The sequence below is a fragment of the Pieris brassicae genome, chromosome 2, assembly GCF_905147105.1.
Source record: "Pieris brassicae chromosome 2, ilPieBrab1.1, whole genome shotgun sequence".
Taxonomy (NCBI): Eukaryota; Metazoa; Arthropoda; class Insecta; order Lepidoptera; family Pieridae; genus Pieris; species Pieris brassicae.
In genome coordinates this window covers 18,552,609-18,574,308 of record NC_059666.1, presented here as the reverse complement: position 1 = coordinate 18,574,308, position 21,700 = coordinate 18,552,609, and the positions used below count along the sequence as shown (strand labels likewise).

General features: G+C 32.7%; 1 protein-coding gene across 3 annotated transcripts in view; it reads left to right on the top strand.

The window, feature by feature from the left end:
• The window catches only part of LOC123720620 (pyrokinin-1 receptor-like), a 35,640-nt gene extending 14,575 nt beyond the window's left edge, over positions 1–21,065 (top strand). For 2 of the 3 annotated variants that reach the window (XM_045677313.1, XM_045677312.1), the window contains exons 2-6: positions 1,677–2,485; positions 9,434–9,540; positions 10,047–10,154; positions 17,758–17,937; positions 20,796–21,065. In XM_045677313.1, coding sequence (XP_045533269.1) covers positions 1,702–2,485; positions 9,434–9,540; positions 10,047–10,154; positions 17,758–17,937; positions 20,796–20,996 — 1,380 coding nt within the window. In that variant the 5' untranslated portion in view covers positions 1,677–1,701 and the 3' untranslated portion in view covers positions 20,997–21,065. Of the gene's footprint in view, positions 1–1,676; positions 2,486–9,433; positions 9,541–10,046; positions 10,155–17,757; positions 17,943–20,795 lie in introns of all 3 variants that reach the window. The other variant, XM_045677314.1, reaches the window with a different exon arrangement.
• Positions 21,066–21,700: the final 635 nt, after the last annotated feature.

Genomic DNA, 21,700 nt, shown 5'->3' with positions numbered 1-21,700 from the left:
GAATCTGTAGCCGTTTCGATGATATGTAGGATAGGTTCCTTCAAGCGGTCCGGTCGTGGTACCTTTGTTTGTATGCTCCGTTCGCCCAGAGAATTTCCCCGCAGAATACGAAGGGCAGCGGTGGTGGACGCTCGGAGGGGGTACCACCTGGAGTAGTTTCGGTTTCTTCGGCATCTTCATATTTTTGGTAAGGGTTGGGGATGGTCTCCGGAATTCTCTTGAACGCGAGTACAATAAGGCAAACTTATTATATCACTTCACGCCGGCTTTTTCTTAGTAACAATGGTACTGCCCGGACGTGCCTGCCCATTTGGCTGAAGCTTAAAGGCATGCCACTCCCACTAGGAAAGGGTTGACTGAATGTGGAACCTGTGACAGAGGTTATTTCACCAGTGGGCGATGAGCCCCGTCAAGTCCCGACGCCGTCGAAAAGATTTTTTAAAGACTTAAATAGAGTAGTGTTCATATGTATATGCTGATTGGTAAATGAGCTAATATTGCAAAAAAATTGAAAAATGTATATGGAATTGTAATAAAAGAGTATCTAATAAATTAAAAGTTTACTACAGTAAAAAACATTCAAATTATATATGACCTTAAACTCGAGTTTTTTGAACTTTGGAATCTCAATGTTAAAATCATATTTAACGTAAATATGTATACTAAAATACTATAATGCTAATAATAAAATTAACGAATAGTTTATGTTCAGTAGACTGTGACTTAATTGGTTAATTTCATCTTAAAAGTTTATACTTCTGAAGTGTAAAATCTGCTCATTACATTGTTCATGTTCCATAGGTATTTATTGTTATTGTGTGTAGGTCGAAGATTCCTGCACCGTGCTACACCGATCCAATAGTTTTTTATTATTTTCCGCTTCGTGAAACAATTTGGCAATTCATTTTTCAAAACTATCTTAAACTGGGCAGGCTTAATATAAGAACTTTTTTTTATATTCACTCCGGAGTATTCAGTGAGAAATACTTACTAAAACCACCTCGAGCCCCTACCACACTCAGGGTGATATTCAGAAACGTTATACACGCGTTTTAACACAAATAATAATTCAAATTACTTACATACCACCAAATACAACGTAGTAGTATTATCTTAACTATTTTAAACGTCTAAGTTATGCACACGTCCTTGTCTATTTTCATTCCACTTGTTTATAAACATATAAGAGTGTTCTATAACATGATTTGTTGACAAAGTATCAATGATCATCTATTAAGAATAAGGCAGTTGTGTAAAAAATAAAAACTTTTTATATTTACGTAATTGATTAATTAATGATGTTTTGAGCGATTTAATTGGTAGATATTAAGTTTTACTACACACTTGCATCACAATAAAATGTCCAATCACATATTATATAGGTAACTGTGTTTGAACGAAATATTGCGAAAAGTAATTTTCCTTGTTTATTTTGATACAAAAGTAAATTATACGTGGCGGAAAATTCGGAGTATTTTTTCGTCGTTCTAAGAGACCATTACGGCTTTAAAATATCCAACATTATTAAAGAAAGAGGCAGTCTGTGCCAACTTTAGTATTATATACACCATGGATTGTACATACAATTCATTGGTATAAAATTGTTAATTAACTTTAGTTAATATTTATTATATTACGAATATTTATAGTAAATAGTTTATCTATTCTTGTTTCAGCACAAGTCATGGGGTAACATCGAAGATGGAATTGAACATCGAAGATAGTGTTTGGGACGATATGAACGCGACCTCATATGACGTTGCGACTTCGAACCAGGAATCCTGGAACATTATAGTACCGTTGACCGTCATCTACTCGATCATCTTTGTTGCTGGTATACTAGGAAACATCAGTACTTGCGTAGTCATCGCAAGAAATCGTTCCATGCACACAGCTACAAACTTCTACTTATTTAGCCTCGCCTTATCCGACCTTCTTCTATTAATCTGTGGACTTCCCATAGAGTTGTACCGCCTGTGGGATCCCAACACTTACCCGCTTGGTGAGCCACTTTGCTTATCAATGGGCCTGATCTCGGAGACCTCTGCCAATGCAACAGTGCTTACAATTACAGCGTTTACCGTGGAACGATACATTGCGATATGCAGGCCGTTTATATCACATACTATGTCGAAATCTTCGAGGGCTGTACGCTATATTTTCGTAATATGGGTGTTTGCACTCTGCACAGCTGTTCCACAAGCGATACAGTTTGGTATAGTGACTTTTAAAGAGAATGGACGAGATATAAGTGTTTGTACTGTGAAAGGACACGGTGTTCATGAGGTGTTTGTTATATCTAGTTTTGTGTTCTTTGTGGTACCTATGTCATTGATAACTGTGTTGTACGCTTTGATTGCTGTTAAGTTAAATACCTCAAGTGTTTTGCATCCAGTTAAGAAAACGTCAGTCGAGAGTCATGAGAGGAATGGTTCTTCGCGCTACAGAAATGGAGCGTCTCAGCGAAGAGTCATTAGAATGTTGGGTAAGGGCGACTTTTTTACATTTACTTATTGCGTTCGTACCACAAGGGTCTAGCGCTTGTTCTAAGTTTGGCCTCGACAAAACAAAAATAGCCTTAGGTTGAAAGGCTAATACAATATGATAAGTGTGATACCAACATAAAGAAAAAAAGTGGAAAGAGTCTTGAAATGTGTACCACGTACTGCGGAGCAAATAAAATATGTACGCGTGTATACTCAGTAATTGAGAAATTTTGGTACACACATAAATATTATTTGTATAAGAAAAAACTATATACATTTTATACATCTCCGTCCGTCTTTTAATCTGTCTGTCTAATACCAATCAGACGTTTTTGTATATGTAACGCAATATCTTCATAAATCAATATGCTCAATCATAGGAGATAGTCTATATATACAGATAAATTAAAAAAATGCATTAAAATTATGCTAGTCAATTTAGTAAAAACTAAACTGACAGTGCAGACACGGTTATAACATATCTCACGCACACACCCATTCACATTCTCACACACTCACGTATACTTAAGGTGTTCAATTAGATTTAACATTGAGACTACTATTCTCAATTTTTTTTAATATATCACTAATTTTCCTACTGCTTTAAATATTCATTACATACCGAAATGCTGTAATCTGGTCACACCGGGGCTCCCTAGTCCCTGGTGATGTGACTAATGTTAGGTAAATTTTGTCACAACCATAGTTTCTTATGAATAAAGTTTATTACCTATTTATTATGTTAATTTAAATTTTTTAACGAAGTTTTTTATTCCAGATACACCTATGAAGTATGAATTCGTTTACGTTACTTAATGTTGCTTTAAAGTAACTTCTTAAAATGCTACTTACCTATCGAGGGCGTTGTTAAATAAAATTGACATATGATTATGGTCCATAAGATAACGTTAATACCATTTCTTATCTGTCTCAATGAAATTTGAATCAATTACACCAAATTTCTTAAGCTTATCCACAGCGTTGAACCAGGACTGGTTAATTATAACCCATGAGCGTGTGAAATGAATTTGAGGTAAATGAAGCAAGAATGGTATTGTAATATAATATAGTAACTTTATAATTCACGCGAGTACTACATACTTAAATACTAAATTTTTAATGATATATTATACTCAAATATATCAATTTTAATGAATAATTCAGGTTCATGTGTGTTCAGTGAGAAAGAGAAGATCGTTGATCCATATTTTTTGGATAAGACGTGCAGAAATAAATATAAAAATTTTACACACGCTCTAGAATATACCAATGGTGCCAAAACTTTATAGGTGTGAGCGTCAGATTTCTGTAACTGTTCTGTTATAATTTCTTATAGGCAAGTAAGTAATCAAACTTAGCGCATGACACACACCATCGACTTTTGGGGTCGAAGACATGCCGGTTTCCTCACGATATTTTTCTGCTCTGTACCGTACCGTATTGTTCAATGGGCACAAAGATACAAATTCCATAGGTGTACAGCCAGGGAACAACACCAGGGATGAGAGCTGAACGTGTAGAACACTTCGGCTCCGTTACGTAGAAATAGTTGAGTGAGACTTTGAACTTTAACCTCAAATATTTACAAAAGAATTCTCAGAACATTTTGTAATTGGTTTGTAAACATATTCGAAATTTGATTGTTTCTATCTATCAAAGTATTTCCACGAACGAAAACATTTAACGGAGATAAAGAAACTTTTACTTTCGTTATTATGGCTTAGAAATGGTTTGTTATAGCGACATATATATTCGTATCTCTAAAGATGAGACAAGATGGTAGCATTAATAGAAATAAACTAATATTAATATGAGATTAAATAAGTTATGCTTTCTATGGGTTATTAGACAACACTAAGTAGATTTATTAGTTTCATAATTGCTGTACAATAAGCCACAAGGCGTGACAATACTATAGACACCATAACCCTTATTCATTACTTACTTCTGACAACTACTTATGACATCTTCTGGTCAACTTCAAATGCATACGCAAAAAGTTTTAAGAATTATCCTTTGTTTGAAGCCACTCAAATCCACTTTTTCATTATGGTCGATTAATTTAATTTCTTTGATTATTCTTATTTGAAAGAATGAATACCCAAACTTGAACTTTAATTTATTTAAGCAACTTTTTGTTTAGTATCCTCATTTGTCATTATAACATAGCTACAACATTTTTGTATTGTGGTATAAATTAAAGGAAGAAGAGACAGAGATCTTGATTTTGATCAATAGTCGTACCCGAAATGTAATATTGTAAGAATACAATCACCATTACGGCTATGGTCGTTTTATGTATATATTAATAAGTGGATTTGCAGAATTTTAATGAGTATGAAATCTCCATGTGGTTTCCAAACCCATGAAATAGAAACTACACCAGCGAGAGAGGTTTACTTACTATTTTTTAGGGTTTTAATTATAAGAAATATTATAAATAATCAGTTTTTAGGATGAGGAAAAGTATCTTACATATCCCATTGAATTTTTTTTAGAAAACTCTAAAATTACTTATTCATAACAGACCAAATACGGTAGATCACTTCAATTCCAGAAAGAAAAAGAAAACGATTTCCGTAAACATATTACATCTTCACAAACACGTTGATCACATCGAAAGATATATAAATCCTTTGACAAAAACCTCACAAAGAAAGCTTTACAAAGTCACAATATACGTAAAAAATATTGCGATACCATCAAACTTTTTAGGGTTAAGTTATTTATGGATTGGTATTTCAATCATATATATAAATTTACAAAACTAACACAGAATATGTGTTAACACGAATAAGGTTTTGCTTCTTATAAGTAATTTTTTGTTAAATTAGTTATATTTTAGATTGATTAATACTCTAATATTTCACGACACGCGGCCGCTTAAATAATATTGAAATACGTGTTATGGCCATATTTGTTGGAACAAATCAGACATTCTGTTCAGACCCTTTGATGGTCTTCATTTTATTGTCCAAATTAGAATAAACGTTATTATAGTTATAGTTGCAATTGGGATGGACTATCGTGTAAGTTTACTAAGAAATTCTTTCAGTCTATTTTTGCGTCCTGTCATCAGAAAATAAACAAAGAAAGAAAAATTGTATTGTAAACTTTAACACTAGAAAATTTGGATTTAAACATAAGTCTAATGACTCAATAGAAACGTGTATATCACATCTTTTGGTTGAACTGTCGTTACTTTTTTCTATAAACAGTTTTGCTGACGTACGTAACACTAGCTCTGCTAAGTCAGGTTTATTACCAAATAAAATCGAACGTTATCAATAACACGGGTTATAATTTCAATATGACAGCTTGGTCATAACAACCTAACGTTAGACTCGGGTAACATGAAATATGAACAGCTGTTGTTAGAGTCAACATCATTAATTGTTCGAATTGTGCTTCCTTTACCAGCGAGGAAAATTTCTATTACAATTTTATTTCATATATCTTGGACGATATGAATATTACTGCGATAACGACACTCAGAGTTGTCCGAATAAAAAATTTGATTAAACTATACGAATATTGTAAGAGGTAAAGTTTATTAAGGTTTTCCGTCGAGTTCGTCTGTTCGGGATAAACTAAAAACTACTGCACGGGAATTATTGTGATTTTCATTTATATACAAAGCAAGGTTTAGGTTAACTTGGTTTGATAAAAAATTGTATTTGTCCAATTACACTGTTTTTATAAAAGTATTCATTTGTATCGCATTATGACGATGAAATTTAGGAAATACTTTATAGAAATTCGTTGAGCGTTGACTGCTCAAATTCAGTCTAGCCAATAAAGATAAACTGTAACTGACAGAAGTGAGGATATATGGCTATGGACTACACTATTATAGGACTGGCGAGCTATTTGATATGGCGACATAACAAGCTTGCCGCGTTCAAAAATGGAATCATTTTAAGTTACTTAATATCATATAACGGTTTTCTGTATGGACTTTATACGTAATACATTAATGCGTTTTCAAATTAGTTCTAGAGTAAGTATAATAATATTTACATAACTCCTTTCCACAATACTTCTTGAACTATCAGTTTCTATAAAACATGTCGGTAGTAGTGTACTTTACATCAGTAATAGAGACAATGCCGATTGTTTTTCAATCGACTTTAAGGTTCGTTTATTACTTCAAGATGCCTGCCAGCTAGCCTGAATTATTCAATATGACTGTTTGGTGTACGTTACAAGGCTTTTTAAGTATTTTTTTCTAATTTATAGACTAAGGTCTGTGAAAATAGGAAATGGCAATGTTTCGAAATCGAAAGACTTTCTAGATCAGTGAAGGAGAAAATTTTAAATCGAATTACGTTCTTGGGAAGTTGAAGGAAAACATTAAAATTCTTTAGTGAGTTTTTATCCAACGAAGCAGAAAGCTTACTCAACCTCTCTTAACCTATATTATAAATATTTTGTGACATTAGATAAGTAATGTGCTTCTTTTTGGCGTAGTATTGATATCGTGGAACTTGAGCGAGATTTTCCGTACAGTTTATATTTTAATGCACCTCGCTCAAATTATTTTCTTACAAATCTCACTTAAAATGTCAATTACACCAAATAGTTGGCTGAAATATTAAGCATGTGCGCGTATTAGGAATATAATTGACTTTGGACTATAGTCTGTAGAGATCACGATTTATCCGTATTTTTTATAAAAGTAATAAAAATATATTGTAAGTTTAGTGCATAGTCGGCGTAGTTAGCGTTATCTAGCTGAAATTGTAAAAAATACAAAAATGGAAAATGTTTCCCTTTTAAGATATCATATAATTCAGTTTCATATAACGTCACAAATGTCATACTGCCTATAAAAGGCGTGTCTGTTTGATCAAATTGGTCTAGTTCCCTAGAAGCATAGTACAAACCAAACAATTGAAGATCAACTTTGAATGGCACGTGCAAACTGTAATTTGTTTTATGTATACATTCCACTATTAGACAATCTAAAATGTAATTTATTTGATATCAATTGCTTAAAAAAAACACAATTGAATAATGGATGGATACTATATTTGCATTGTATAGCTTTGAAATTAAAATGCAGATTGCTACAAAATTTCGTTTTGATAGGTCGCTACACGGCACACATCTGCATTTATTTAAATACGACACATCGAAACATTTAAAAAATAAACAATCGTATCCTATTAATTTGAATTTGTTATGAGTGAACTTAGAGATACTATTTACGTCCTCCGTCGAAAAATCCCTCCGTTAATGATTCTACCTGACCATAGCGATATTCATTTTTCCTTCGTTTAATTCGTACCATGACCTCGCGACTGAACCAAAATTCGACTGCTTCGCCTTCAAACTATGAGTGAATGAATAGTTTACATCATATAAAATAAAATATTTCATAAAGTAAACAATAGGATGTCTACAGTAGTAAAAACTTTATAATTTTTATATTTCGGATTTGGAAGAGTTTTATTTTGGGTCAATTTTAAGTTTAGGAAGTGTGAAGAAAGAGATTTTTAAAAGAAGAAATTTTTATCTTGACTTCGGTGTACCTACACCCAATTGCACTAACTATGTTTAATAATATTCAATAAGTTTATTAGGTATGTAGATAGTATAACAAAAATCGATAGTTGTACGTGACAACGTCATAAGAAAATACTGATGGAAAATTTAAAAAGAAAATTTTAATGTTATTTGTTTGATAGATATTTTGTATGGATATAGAGAAGTAGGTAAATGGAAATCATAATTGAATTGATCAAGTTACATTTATTTGTACGCATAAATACAATTATTTTATTTTTTTTTCATCGCTCACTCAAGTAGGAGAGAGACAGATGTCGAACGAGGAGGCCGATTGTGCCTCTTTGTCGCTCGTTCCGCGCTCTCGCTTGCACTTCAAGCCTTAAATGGAACGCCTCAGAGCGAGGTAACGCCGCATGAGTCATGTCATTTCGAGCGTGCAGCCGGCTCCATGGAATTATAAGACGTCACGTCAAAAACAATACAACATTATTCCTCAAAATATCATATATTATCAAAAAAAAATTTACCAAAGTCTCTTGCGACTTCCTCAACGATTATTTCGTGTATTAAAATAAAAAAATATTGAAAAACACACCTAAACCTTCTTTAGTAATCAGTAACAACTACAAAAAGAGCCACCGCCTGGTTTTTCATTTTTCAATAAATAAGAATGCTATATGACTAGTATTGATTATAAATAAACTTTTCCTTAATATGTTCATGAGTTGTATATATATATTCTACTCTGCTTTTTTGTTTCTTTAAATTTTTATAGGTATTTTTAAATTTATAATGTAAGGGGTAAAAATGGGTAAGGTGAGAATGAAGATTCCCGCTAGGACTCTGTCGAACACGACCTGAAGCTCAGTGTTTATCGTCAATATACAGGAGATGCCCTAAATCAATCTCTATAATTAAAACTCGCTTGGAAACAGTGCGTAAATCCATAGATTCATGGCCAAACAGATTAAAGGCCTTTATAAATTTCGAATAGAATAATTTTTAATTCTTGTTGAGTCTTTAAAAATATATAGGCATAAATTTTAATAATGTTATATATCAATAAAAAATACATTTTATTTGTACAAAACTTATGGCTTGACTAGATATATGTATAGGATATTTTGATCTTGAAAAAATTAATTCATAAGTCTATAAAATCTGTTATCGTTGGATATCTACTTTTTTATTACTAGGTATTCCAGTGCTTGGTTTCACCATTATTTTGGTTAGTAGTTAGGTTCAAAATATTTCAGACATTTATAGCCAAGCAAAACATTCTAAAGACATTTACATATGGGATTATAACGAATGTGTATAATATGTAAATGTATAATGGTATTCTCATTTGTTCGAGTGTAGGCTAGAAAAATTAGTCTCACATGAATCCTTCGAATGTGTATTGATGTTTTAAAAAATCATAAGTCTTTTTTCAGTTGCTGTGGCGCTGTCGTTTTTCCTGTGCTGGGCTCCGTTTCACGTTCAACGAATCCTTGCCATTTATGGTAAAAACTTGGAACACCCCAGCGCTACATTTTATATGGTAAGTTACTGAACTGTGCTTATTAGCTTTCCTTCGTCTAATACTATGAATTAAACAAAACCAATAGGACAGATACAGTCCTTTTCGGTCGGATGGGACGATCTCGACTATGATTAATTATGAATGGAACGGAACTTTAATTTTAGTATTCTGCTTTAGACATATTCGAGAATTGGCGCGCGTGCTGAGAAATTTACAATTTCAAAGATTGTTTGTCTTCGCGCATTTTACTAAATCGATTTCGATAGCCGTAAAGCGGATATAAAAATCAGAAAAGCCTGTTTAAGCAGACCTACATTATACGTACAAGTTTGGTATAGTAATCATTTCGAACTCATTACGGTACGGTCAATTTATTCATGAAGGTAAAAACTCCGTTTCTCTCTGTTTTTTCATAACGAGTTTTGCACATTATATTTGCTGCAGTAAATTATGGAAAAGAAATAGGAAACTTAGACTTTGTCTGAATCTGACGCCAACGCCCTGAATTATATTTTTTTTTTCAGGTGTACATAGTGCTCACGTACCTGTCAGGAGTCTTGTATTTCCTGTCAACTGCTATTAATCCTATACTCTACAATATTATGTCAAACAAGTTCCGAAATGCTTTCAAGGTAAGACTCGTAAAGTTGGGATTATAATTCTTATATTACACAATGTAAAGGCGAAAGAAGTTTATGTTGACACTCTTTGAATTGGACCGATTTTATTTAATTGAACATTACATTAAGAACATATACAGTCTACATATATTATAAACACAACCAGAGAGTACAAAAAAATAACATTACCTCATTGTTGCCCCAGATTTCCTGATGTTTTTTATTCATCATTTTCTGTAAATACTTTCTAAATAGAGCCTATTCAGACCTTTCTACTTGTTTTAAGTAAAAAGGTAAATCTTTGTGGATATTTCTAGAAGCCTTCATTAAGTGCAGATCACGTTGTTGAGATTTGTATTAGCTTTACGCTCCGGTGTTATTTCTAGGTTTCTTTTAAATCTAATTTAAGTTACTGCACTTTCTTAAGCTTAGATTATAAATGAGGAAATGTATAAATTATTTGTATTAAGTTAAAAGATTTTTACTCTACATATTTAGCAATAAATTATTTGAAGTTAATCGTTACAGTTGATTTATAATCGCCAAAACAATTTATTTAAATCCCAACCAATATTACCAATCAATTAGGTTACAACTTTATTGAATGTTAATTAAAGGGCAATATAATTATGTTAAACTTTTTATGTGCTTCATTTGTAAACAATTTGTGTTTGACATATAAAGTTAACGTAATGTTAAAAAAACGCAAATTTTAAATAAACCATATTTTTAAAGGTAAAAGTAGCACAGCCTGTGGTGCGGTAATTATTTATTAATAATATAATTGATGTATTGCGTAAAATTTTATCCCCTTAATAAACGATTTAACAAAAATCCTCTTGAGGTTACGCGACATTTGCAAATATTTATTATTTGTGAAACTTGTAGTATTTAAAAAACTCTTTTATTTTAATGGTTTAATATCTTATTTTCTTAACTCTTTATTGTCAATATTTTAAATTTTAAGGTTACTTATACTGATATGAATATTATAGTTAATAAATTTACACGTAATTTTATTCTTTATTTATATTAATGAACTGTAGTTCAAGCAGTAGCATATATTTTTTTCCAAAACACCATATATCCGATAAACTCTTAATAAAAACACAATAAATTACTATGTGTCGAGTTTGAACTAAGTGGTTACCGTTTACGGAAGTGAATGTTTTAGTGCGAAGTTTTTGGAGACTATGTGTTCTGTAATACTACCTTTATAACGTAAAATGCCCTGATAATCGAATAAACATTAAAATTAATTTATAATATATACATTAAATTTAAATCAAACATGACATATTTGTGAGCATATAGAGACTAAGAGCGTAGTGCGTACTTAATTATATGTTTATTACAAACAAATTAAACGGTTAAGTTAAATTATTCCAATAGGTATACGAATACTGGGCACTGGCGTATGGACAGGATATTTCAATCCATTCTTGAATCCACTTGAGCACACACAAAAAAATATCAAAATGGGAAGTTTAATTATTCACGCACCGAAATGCGTGTAATATATAAAGATTTTTCAATAAATTCCGACACAGAGCGCATACTTGGACAAAAAATGTCCAATATCAAAATTCCAGTGTCTCCCTCAAAAATTGAACTTCTCCGAGCTTGTTATTGAATAGCTATATCGCAAAAATCTTAATTCAACATGAGTTGTCCAGTGAAATTCTCCTTTACTAGGTCAGGAAAGAAGGAGCCCATAATGATGAGACGATGTAGCTGATGTGCCATTACACGTCAGTGATCTATCATTTCTAGGAAGGTGATTAATTAGTTTCAAAGCCATGGCATGCTGCGACATGCATAGCCATGTTGGAACTCAAGTCAGATATAATTTGAATAATTTTGGATTCGTTTTTGAACGCCGAACTTTTTTTCGCAGAGTTTTTTACAAATAAATTGTATGGAACTGCAAACATTGCATCATACTACCTTGTCATTAAACATATCTGTAAAACATATCCTGATAAAACAAGACATATTATAAGAGGTGTTTCTATCATCTAGTCAAAAGAGTTCGCAATTATAACGATTACTTATCTGTGGGCAATTAACTCAAACGAATGGCGCATTAATCCAGGAGCAGTGGCGTTGCGATTAGTCGCTATTTGAATATTGACGAATATCAAAATATTGGAATCGGGAAAAGTAAACCAACCTAATTAAAATTTTACATTATGACCTATATATAACCTATAAAACAGACGTACACATTCCACCCCAGCACTTCTATAGCGGTCAGAGGTCGCTCGTAATTCCGCAGTATATTCCACATAAACGCACCTCTCGCCTTGAATAGGCCATAATGCCTCCTGAAATACCACGACCTAGAGAAATAAACTGACAGATTGTCTATCCAAGTCTTATTTTTAGATTAAAGTGCCATCATCTTATGTTTTATATGGGTACTAGCTGCCCCCGCGAACTTCGTTTCTCCTTAATGTGGTTTTAGTTAAACTTAATACCGTGACACGAAATAATAATTTCACTGTATTATCGTCACTATAATTTGAATTTGATTTACACTTCGGTCTAAGTAACACGTGGTTGGCTATGCTAACACCAAAAATTAAAAAAAAGTAGTTGAATTTCGTTTACTACAAAAAAATAAATAATTTATACTTTAGCTTCAATAACACGTGGTAATCATGATATTGAATTGTAGCTTATATGACACGTTTGTCGGTTTACTATAGCAGTGCCATCTATTGATATTGAGTAAGTGACTCAATCCAGTCGAAAAGTATTGACTGTAACAATCTTTTGGAGTTAACAGATAATTGTGACTGTTAATTAATTATAGACAAAAAATTGCAATAAAATAAAATTACGACTACAATTAAAGATATAAGCTATCCTATCTCTGAAGTTGGAACAGACTGCTCACGGTGTGCTAATTTAATTTAAAATCGGATAAGTAGTTTAGGAGTCCATCGCGGACAAACATCGTGACAGGAGATTTATATATATTAAGATTACCAAAGTTAAAATAAAATATTGACTACTTTAGTATATCTCTAAAGTAGTCAATATTTTATTTAAAGTCCCTAATTAAATATTTCTAAAACTATTAAAGTTGGTAAAATAAGTAAGTTTATTGTATTCTTGGATAAGGAAATATGGCAAAGCTAATCCCCGAGTCCCTTATTTAAATAAATCAATGAAAGTTCAGTAGTTCTCTGGGTTAAGCTTTGACCTTAACTTTGAATAATGGTACCAGGTATACTTTGCCTAAACTTTAAATTAAGCTTTCGCTTTTGGCAATTAGGAATAAAAAACGTACATTACGTTATATACGTTTTGATATTTCAAATATATCTTCAGTGAATTTCCATTAACATTCAATGTAAAAATAAATACTGCCATAAATAAAAAAGTTTTAATAAACGTATATGATTATTTCTCTACTTCTATATATCTAGAAGCTATAAATAGATGTCCCTGGGCAGTGAGGTCTATAAGCTAAGACATCGCGCACTGTCATGGGGACATACTGCTTTTAAAGATATCATACGCCGGTTCCTTGTCACCGTCAACGTGCCAAGTCTACTTGAGCCGACTGGTATTGCAAGAGACCGGACGGTATCAGTTTGATTTCCTTGCAAGATGGGCCGGGTGCTTGTATGGCATGCACCTGTTCAGACCGGTTTGAATCAACAACAGAGTTGGCGCGGCTTGTAAAGCATCTGAAAAAGCTAAAACATACAAATACTAGGTCTAGGCTCCGAATATTATTTTACCCCATTCGGTGTCGAGACTCTTGGTCCGTGGGGCTATATTTTTAAGGAAATAGCAAAAAAGATAGTCGACATCACAGGAGACCTAAGAGCTGGCCGCTACATTGGAGAAAGAATTAGTTTAGCTATTCAAAGGGGAAACGCTGCCAGTATCTTCGAAACCTTGCCTAAAGGGACTCCTTTTAATATTATATTAGGTTGAGGAAAAAGTTTTTTCGCGTTATAGTATGTATGATCTTGTAATAAAATCTCTTAGGCTCTTTGTATCTGGCTGGTTTTGGAATCAATAAAAGTTTAAATTTTAAAGAAGATAGTTACAAAGTCAAAATAGGAAAATGTGTGGTTTATATTTATTTTTCGTACTGTCAAGATGAATCTAATGAAGAAATTCGATACATCTTAAAATTTTGCTATAAAAACGGTAAAAATGCAACGCAAGCCGCGTACAAAAATTGCGATGTTTATCAACCTAGTGTAGTATCTGTGAGTGTAGCACAAATTGGTTTAAGTGTTTTCAATCGAAATTTTGATGTCAAAAATGCACGTCGCTCTGGTCGCCCAATTACGGATAAAATGGTTCCTATTTTTGAAAAAGTGGAGCAAGATCGGCATATCAGTGGTTACGACGTAGCTGAAGAACTGGCAATCGACCACAAAACAGCATTGGCGTATTTGGGTACCTCACGAGCTCACTGAAAGAAACCTAATGAACCGTGCACTCATTTGTGATTCTTTATTACGACGTAATGAAACCGAACCATATTTGAAGAAGCTGATAACTGGTGATGAAAAGTGGATCACGTACGACAAGAACGTGCGAAAAAGAGTGTGGTCAAAGGCCGGTCAGGCTTCAGACTGTGGCGTAACCCGTGATAACTCGCAACAAGGTCATGCTGTGTGTGTGGTGGGATTGGAAGTGCATTATTCATTATGAGCTCTTACCACCAGGCAGGACCATCTGAACTCTACTGCGAACAACTGATGAGATTAAAGAAAGAAGGTGATAACGCTAGATCTCACAAATCTTTAGCTACTCAGCAAAAATTAAGAGAGCTTAGCTGGGAGGTGTTAATGCATCCCCCGTATATTCCTGACCTTGCACCTTCAGATTTCCACCTGTTTCGGTCTCTTCAGAATTCTTTAGCCAGTGTCAGGTTAACATCACGAGAGGACTGCCAAAACAGTCGAGGTATTTTGATCAGAAGCCCCAAAATTTCTATGGCAATGGGATCATATCATGATCATCCTACCTACAAGATGGAAAAAAAGTTATCGAACAAAATGGTACTTACACACTTTAGTTAAATGTAAACAAACTGTATTAAAAAATGTTGAGATTTTTTTTAAATGCGAAGACTTTTCCCCCAACTATTATTTGAGTTATTATATATTAAGGTAAGTTATTGTTATTTGCTATATTAATTAATGCAGTACTAATCCTACAGCTATGTAGGATTACTTTATACGTTAATTATATTTGGTATTAAACAAATAGGTAGTATCTCGCAAATTAAAATTAATAATAAATAAAAAAGGTAAACCTCTATTTATTTAAGTTTCATTATTAAAATAAAAAGATTCGAATAATTATAAATATATTCAGTAGATGTAGCCCTCTATAATCGCTAACCAGAAGCAATTATTAATATTGTACTGTAGTATTTGATACCCGATATTTTAATAAAGATTTATAAATTTGATAAATAGTATTTCATTTTTGAATTTGTATATTCTTTATATGCTATCGTAAAAAGGTCACTCCGAATGTCCAAATAATATGGAATGAAATTATGTTTATTTAGTAGTTATTATAATAGTTCTTTCTGGTTCAGTATTGTTTCTGTTATTAAATATTATTGAGTAAGTAATTGCCTTTTTTTGCATATTCGGTGTATGTCCTTACATGTAGCATGATGTTTTAAATAAAAAATAATATCTCTCTTTATAGATATATATAACTTATTTGTGATCTGGGCTTAACCCAGTCCACATATATATTTGGATAATTATTCGTGGTTTTTAAGCAAACAATTTATTTTTAAGCGTATATCAGAATCGGAACACGCTGTGGTGTAATTTATTGGGACATTCGGCCACCGGTCAACCGAGATACGTTATAGCTACTAACTAAGAATTATAGATATAGCTTACGAAATTATTAAAAAAAATTGAGTGTTAAAAAGATATGTATTACGAATTATTGTACTGTCTAAAATAATTACAGTTTTATGTTAATATTATTAACGTTAGTTTCGAGATAATTGTCAATTATCCCTAGGAGGATTCATAAAGGCACGGTGATGTATGAAGTTTGGATTCTATTCCCGTAGATTGAAAATATTAATTAGAAATACATTTAAACAATTATGTAACTGGATATAACAAGCAGCTCTTGTAAACCCAGCCAATGTACAAACAAATAGGTCTACTACTAAAATATGATAATGTCTAAGATATTTATGTTGTCTTAGCAAGTTTATTCAATGCAATAAAACGAATATACAAACAGAGAATGATTAATAAGTATGTAAAGACAATGTCATTTATAATATAACTATCGGATCACTCAGTTTATAAAAAAACTATAAATAAAGATCTTATCTGTTAAATTAATATTCAAAGAAATTTAAAAGAATGTAAACTTCTTTGTTCTGATATAACAATGTTCCTACAGACTTGTTGACATTTTTTTTTCAAACAGCAAATTTCAATTTCAATCAAACATATTTAGTGTTTATGTTTATATTATATAAAACCAAGACTGCTGCGCTATATTTTTAACAATGGATCTTAAAGTGATTAACCTTTTGACAGCCAAGCACAAATCATCACGGACAGCTGCATTTTTTTGTGCATATCATCTCTAATGCCTAGGTAACACTGAAAATGTTTAGAAAATGAAAAACGGTTTAATGAAGAAAGTTGCCAGTACTTTTATTGTTTTTCGAAGTAATCTCTCCTCTCTATACATCGTCGTATTCGATGGAACCACTGCAGCCACTGCAAAAGCAGTGGGTCCATTCTTCCCTAGGGGTCTCTTCTATGGCATTTTCGTACGCATTCACCTAATCTTCAGGGCTCGTAAGGCTCGAATACCTCTAATTTTATCTTTAGTTCTTGGGAATAAATGATAGTCGCAGGGCGACAGGTCAGGACTGTATGACGGATGACTCATTATCTCGACACCTGCCATAGTCAAATATTCAACAGTCCGTTTTGCGGAGTGCGCTGAAGCATTGTCGTGGTGAAGGAGGATCCTGCTTCGAGGGCGCTGCTGTCGATTTTTTCCAAGACAACAGGCAAACAGCGAATCCATCTGGTATCTGGTGGTACAAAGCTAATATTCGTGTAATATTTTTTGAACTTGACTCATACTAATGAGTCAACTAGGCTTGCCCGCATCTGCTGATAGTCACTTTCTTATCTTCCTCTATCATGCGTCGCACAGCATCTTCAGTAGTCGCTGTTAAAGGACGTCCCTCACGTCATTGAGATTGCTACGTCCACATTTAAACTCGGTAAACCAATTGTAAATAGTGATGGGGCTTTATTAAAAATTGGCAGCGCATCGCAGGCTATCATAGCTTTGTTGTTAAAAAGCCCACAACGAAAGTCTTAATAAATCATTGGCCAAAAATTTTCTCTCGTTAGGTTCATTTAACGTGTAACAAGAGTTTTAGATTTGCCGCCAATCGACAAAAACAAATGACGAATGAACGCAAAATATTACATCAGGTTACCAAAGTGTTCTAAAATTGAAATTCAAAAAAAGTTTTATTAGCAATGTTTCGAACTGGCCAGGTCTAAACATTTTCAGTGTTACTGACGTAATATTAATATAAATTATTTTCCATTCTTCGTAGTTGACCATGGCGGTATGGTGTAGTCGAAGTGACGTCCCACGCTTAGGCCGAACCTATAGCGCGCTGTTGGCATCGCGGCAGCGTGCTGCAACCACCCAGAGGTTAAAATCACATCCAAAACTGTTACGCCGCCTCTCCACGGCAACTACACATATTTGTGAACCGCCCTCAAGATCACAGGTGAGGTTAGACAAAAACTTTTATAATAAAGGTGACGGTGACTTATTATCTATCTAATGCATGTTAATTGCACCTGTTGTTTTTGATAAATTATTTTCTATATAAGATTAGTTAATTTCAGCTCAACTTCGGTGTAAGCATGGCTTTTTTTACATCTTGTCATGTTTTTATTTATAGCAAATGTTTTCACTATGCGGTGTATCATTTAAATACCATTGCGTTACAAACTAGTAATGTTTGTGATTTTGGTTGTAAGATATATAAGATAAGATATTTCAAATCATATTAAAAAAATTTAATTAAACATTTGTTATATTAAAAATCGATAAACCCATGGAAAATTTATGCAAGATTTTCATAATTGTGTATTGTATTCAGTATTTATTGCAATGAGTTTATTTTTATGTTATTCTAATAATGCAGCAAGTACCAATTGTTTCTGTGTTTGTTTGTACAAAATAAACACGGTGTATTGTATGTGTCGTATATTTTAAATGTTGTTTTGTAATGTACTATATTATTATATACACCAGTAATAAGGTAATAGACAGGTATAAGGAAATTGGCAACGGCCAAGTTTCTGTGTATCTACGCACGGTTATTTATTTAGTTGTAAACTTTTCTTTCAACTCAAAACAAACATATTATATCATTTAATCATGCCACTGTCTCTACTCCAAAGGGAACAAAATCGAAGTTGGTGGAAAGAAGGTGGATATTTGTGCCGTTTATTACAAATTTATTTTTGTTCAGGCAGAAAATTCAGGAAACCACTTGATTTACACTCAGTACGGGCAAGTGTTGAAGACTGTTTACAAAGAAAGCACACAAATCTGAAGTCTTTTATGTATAAAACAATACACTTGATATATGTACGTCCTAAGTATGTTTTTATTTGCAGGATGTAGGATAAACTGATTTCATTTGTTTCAAATGATACGATCAACTTTTTCACGAGTTTTCTGCGTTATCCTTAACTGCGTAAAGTATGGAATATAAATCAATCCCTTGGAATGAGGTTTTCGTTATCGGCAATAAAGTCACATGGTAGGATCTTGGTTGAATTTATGTTTGTCACATACTTTTTTTCGCAATTTGTCTAAAACAAAAACAACAAAAGGCTTCAAAGAATGCACAACACAATTGTTTTTTTACTTTTTTTCTTTAACTCTGTAGTCTTTATTGAAAGAAGAAAATATTAAGTTAACAAAATATTTACAAATTTAGGTTTCTTTCAAGAATGTCTTTTATAAAGTTCTATCTTTTAAGTTATTTTCAGAACAACGTATAAATTCGAACTGGTAAATTAGTAAATACAGTAAGTAATAATCAGCCTTTGTTATTTTTCTAATATATTCCAGCAATGAGATTATACATATTATATTCGTGTTGAGAGAGCCCATAGGTCGTGTCATCATATAACCATAATTTGTAATCCTAATTGTCTTTAACAACTTTGTGCCCTCGGGGTCCCACATCCGTCTTTTGTTTCGTCGTTTTTCTTTACGCGCCAATTAGCTTTCCCTTTCCGAAACTATATATTTCAATCTTCATTCCGAATAAAATATTTTGCCACGAAACAAGTAACGCGCAGCGTCGTTGTAAGTAAGTATACCAAACGTCGAATTGCAAACTTAAATACGACTAAAAATAATTTATTAAATACCTCTTTACACATATAAACGTGACTTTTATAATTAATATACTATGTTTCAAACATAGTAGCGTAAAAAGTGTTAAGGTAACAATTTGTATTTTTTTATCCAGATTTAGATGGCGTGCAACTTTAAGATAACTTGATGAAGCGGACTTTCGCAGACCGTGATTGTTATAAACTACTCGAAACTCATTTTCTAAATAACTACTCGATTTTTTTAATAATGTAATAAATGGCGTAATATTCTTCGAAAAAGTTTTTAATCGAGTTAAGTTTTAAAGCTGAGATGCACAGACTTTATTAGATAAAAGTATTTGGATTTAGAATTTGCGCGCGAATCTATAGACAGATCTGTTAATGCTGGTTATAGAATCTCCAACTACATAGGTAAAGGCCTATTTTATAAATAATTTTCAACTAGGTAGGTCTAAAGAACGACTCTGGTGTACGAAAGACCTATTTTACCCGTCAATATTGGTCATTACGAGGATTTTATTAATTTGAGATAAATTATATTATATCTATATTATTTTCCAAAAGATCCTATACAAATGTAATTCCGTAGTTATCTTACCAAGCGGTTTAATTAAAAGTTCCCGGTAAACCTATACTGTGCAATGTACCGTATCGTTATAGACCTCGCTTACTGCTACTGCTATTTCTAGGTTTTATTGCTAAGATACTCGGCAGGCATGTCGGTCTAGAAAATTTTCTAGTCCATGCAGTTTCATTTCAGCATTAGAATTTCGTGTTAGTTATTTGTACTGTTACAAATTTACATATCCAAAAACTATATTATATTTTATACCCATTCCTGTTTTGTAAGAGTTTTTATATAAACTTGCGAAGTGAAAACATTTGTCGAGGTGATACATTTAATGCCTGTATCTAGAACAAGGCTTATAATCGTACCCAAAAAGATTTTTATGATATTCCAATCCAGTGGGGCTACAACCCTATATGGGTCTTCCCCTCAGGTAGACCCCGTTTTTTTTAATAATTTAAATTTTCTCATTGACAAGTGATCCATGCTATACTTTGTACTGTGATTGATGCATTTTACTCGTAATTCCCTTGATATTATTTCAAGTTTACAGAATGAATGTCATCGAACGTCAAAAATTCTAACGTCTCGTCTAAAAAAAGGCTGGAATTTTTCCCATTCTGATAAGATAAGACCTAATAAAGCTTTTTATTACAGCGAAGAAATCTCTCCATCGTGAACGAATCACCAAATGGGACTTGGGTGTGGCCACAACCACGTAACGACGTATCCGATTCATACACGTCACCTCGAAGTATATCCAACTCAAGCCTTCATGAATTCGACCAAGAACTAAGCGGAGAGGAACTAGCCACTTACATGTATCAAGTTAATTGTAATATTGGCGGATTAACCTGAGACACGTGCGTTTAGACTCCAGTCTAAACTACCCAATTGGACATGATTTATGGGATTTCGACCCTAACTGGTATACGAGTGAATGTGAATCTTAAAATTGCATCGTTATTTAGATAAGACGTGTTTTTCATGTTTGGTGAAAATCGACATAGAGGCTAGGATTAGACATGTCTAAGCGCGAACATACTCCATATCTTTCAAAATTTCTGTAATTGCTATTTATTTTACTGTTCATAGTTCATACTATACGTGTTGGTACTCTAATTTAATTATTACAAATATTTTTGACATACTTTTAGTACAATTTCTTAAAATGTATTTTGTGTATCTCCCCTATATTTATTGTTCAATATATTTTAAATAAAACAATTTATTTAAAAACAGATTTTTGTAATAAGTTTTTAATCGAGTTAAGCTTTAAAGCTGAGGTGCACAGATTTGAATTAAGAATTATCGCGCGAATCTATAGACAATGAGATCTGTTAATGTTGGTTAAGGTAATAATTATTTAGTATTGTAATAATTTTTGTTTTCAAGAAAGTAGTTTCGACTTAATGGTTTCAGCGTGGAACTCTTATCCCTGAAGTCATAGGTTCGAACCGATGGGCTTTATGTCTATGTGTTTCATGCACAGTACGAGCGAGTGTCGCGAGGAAACCTTATATTATTATTATAATTATTAACAAAATCATAAGTTAATAAAT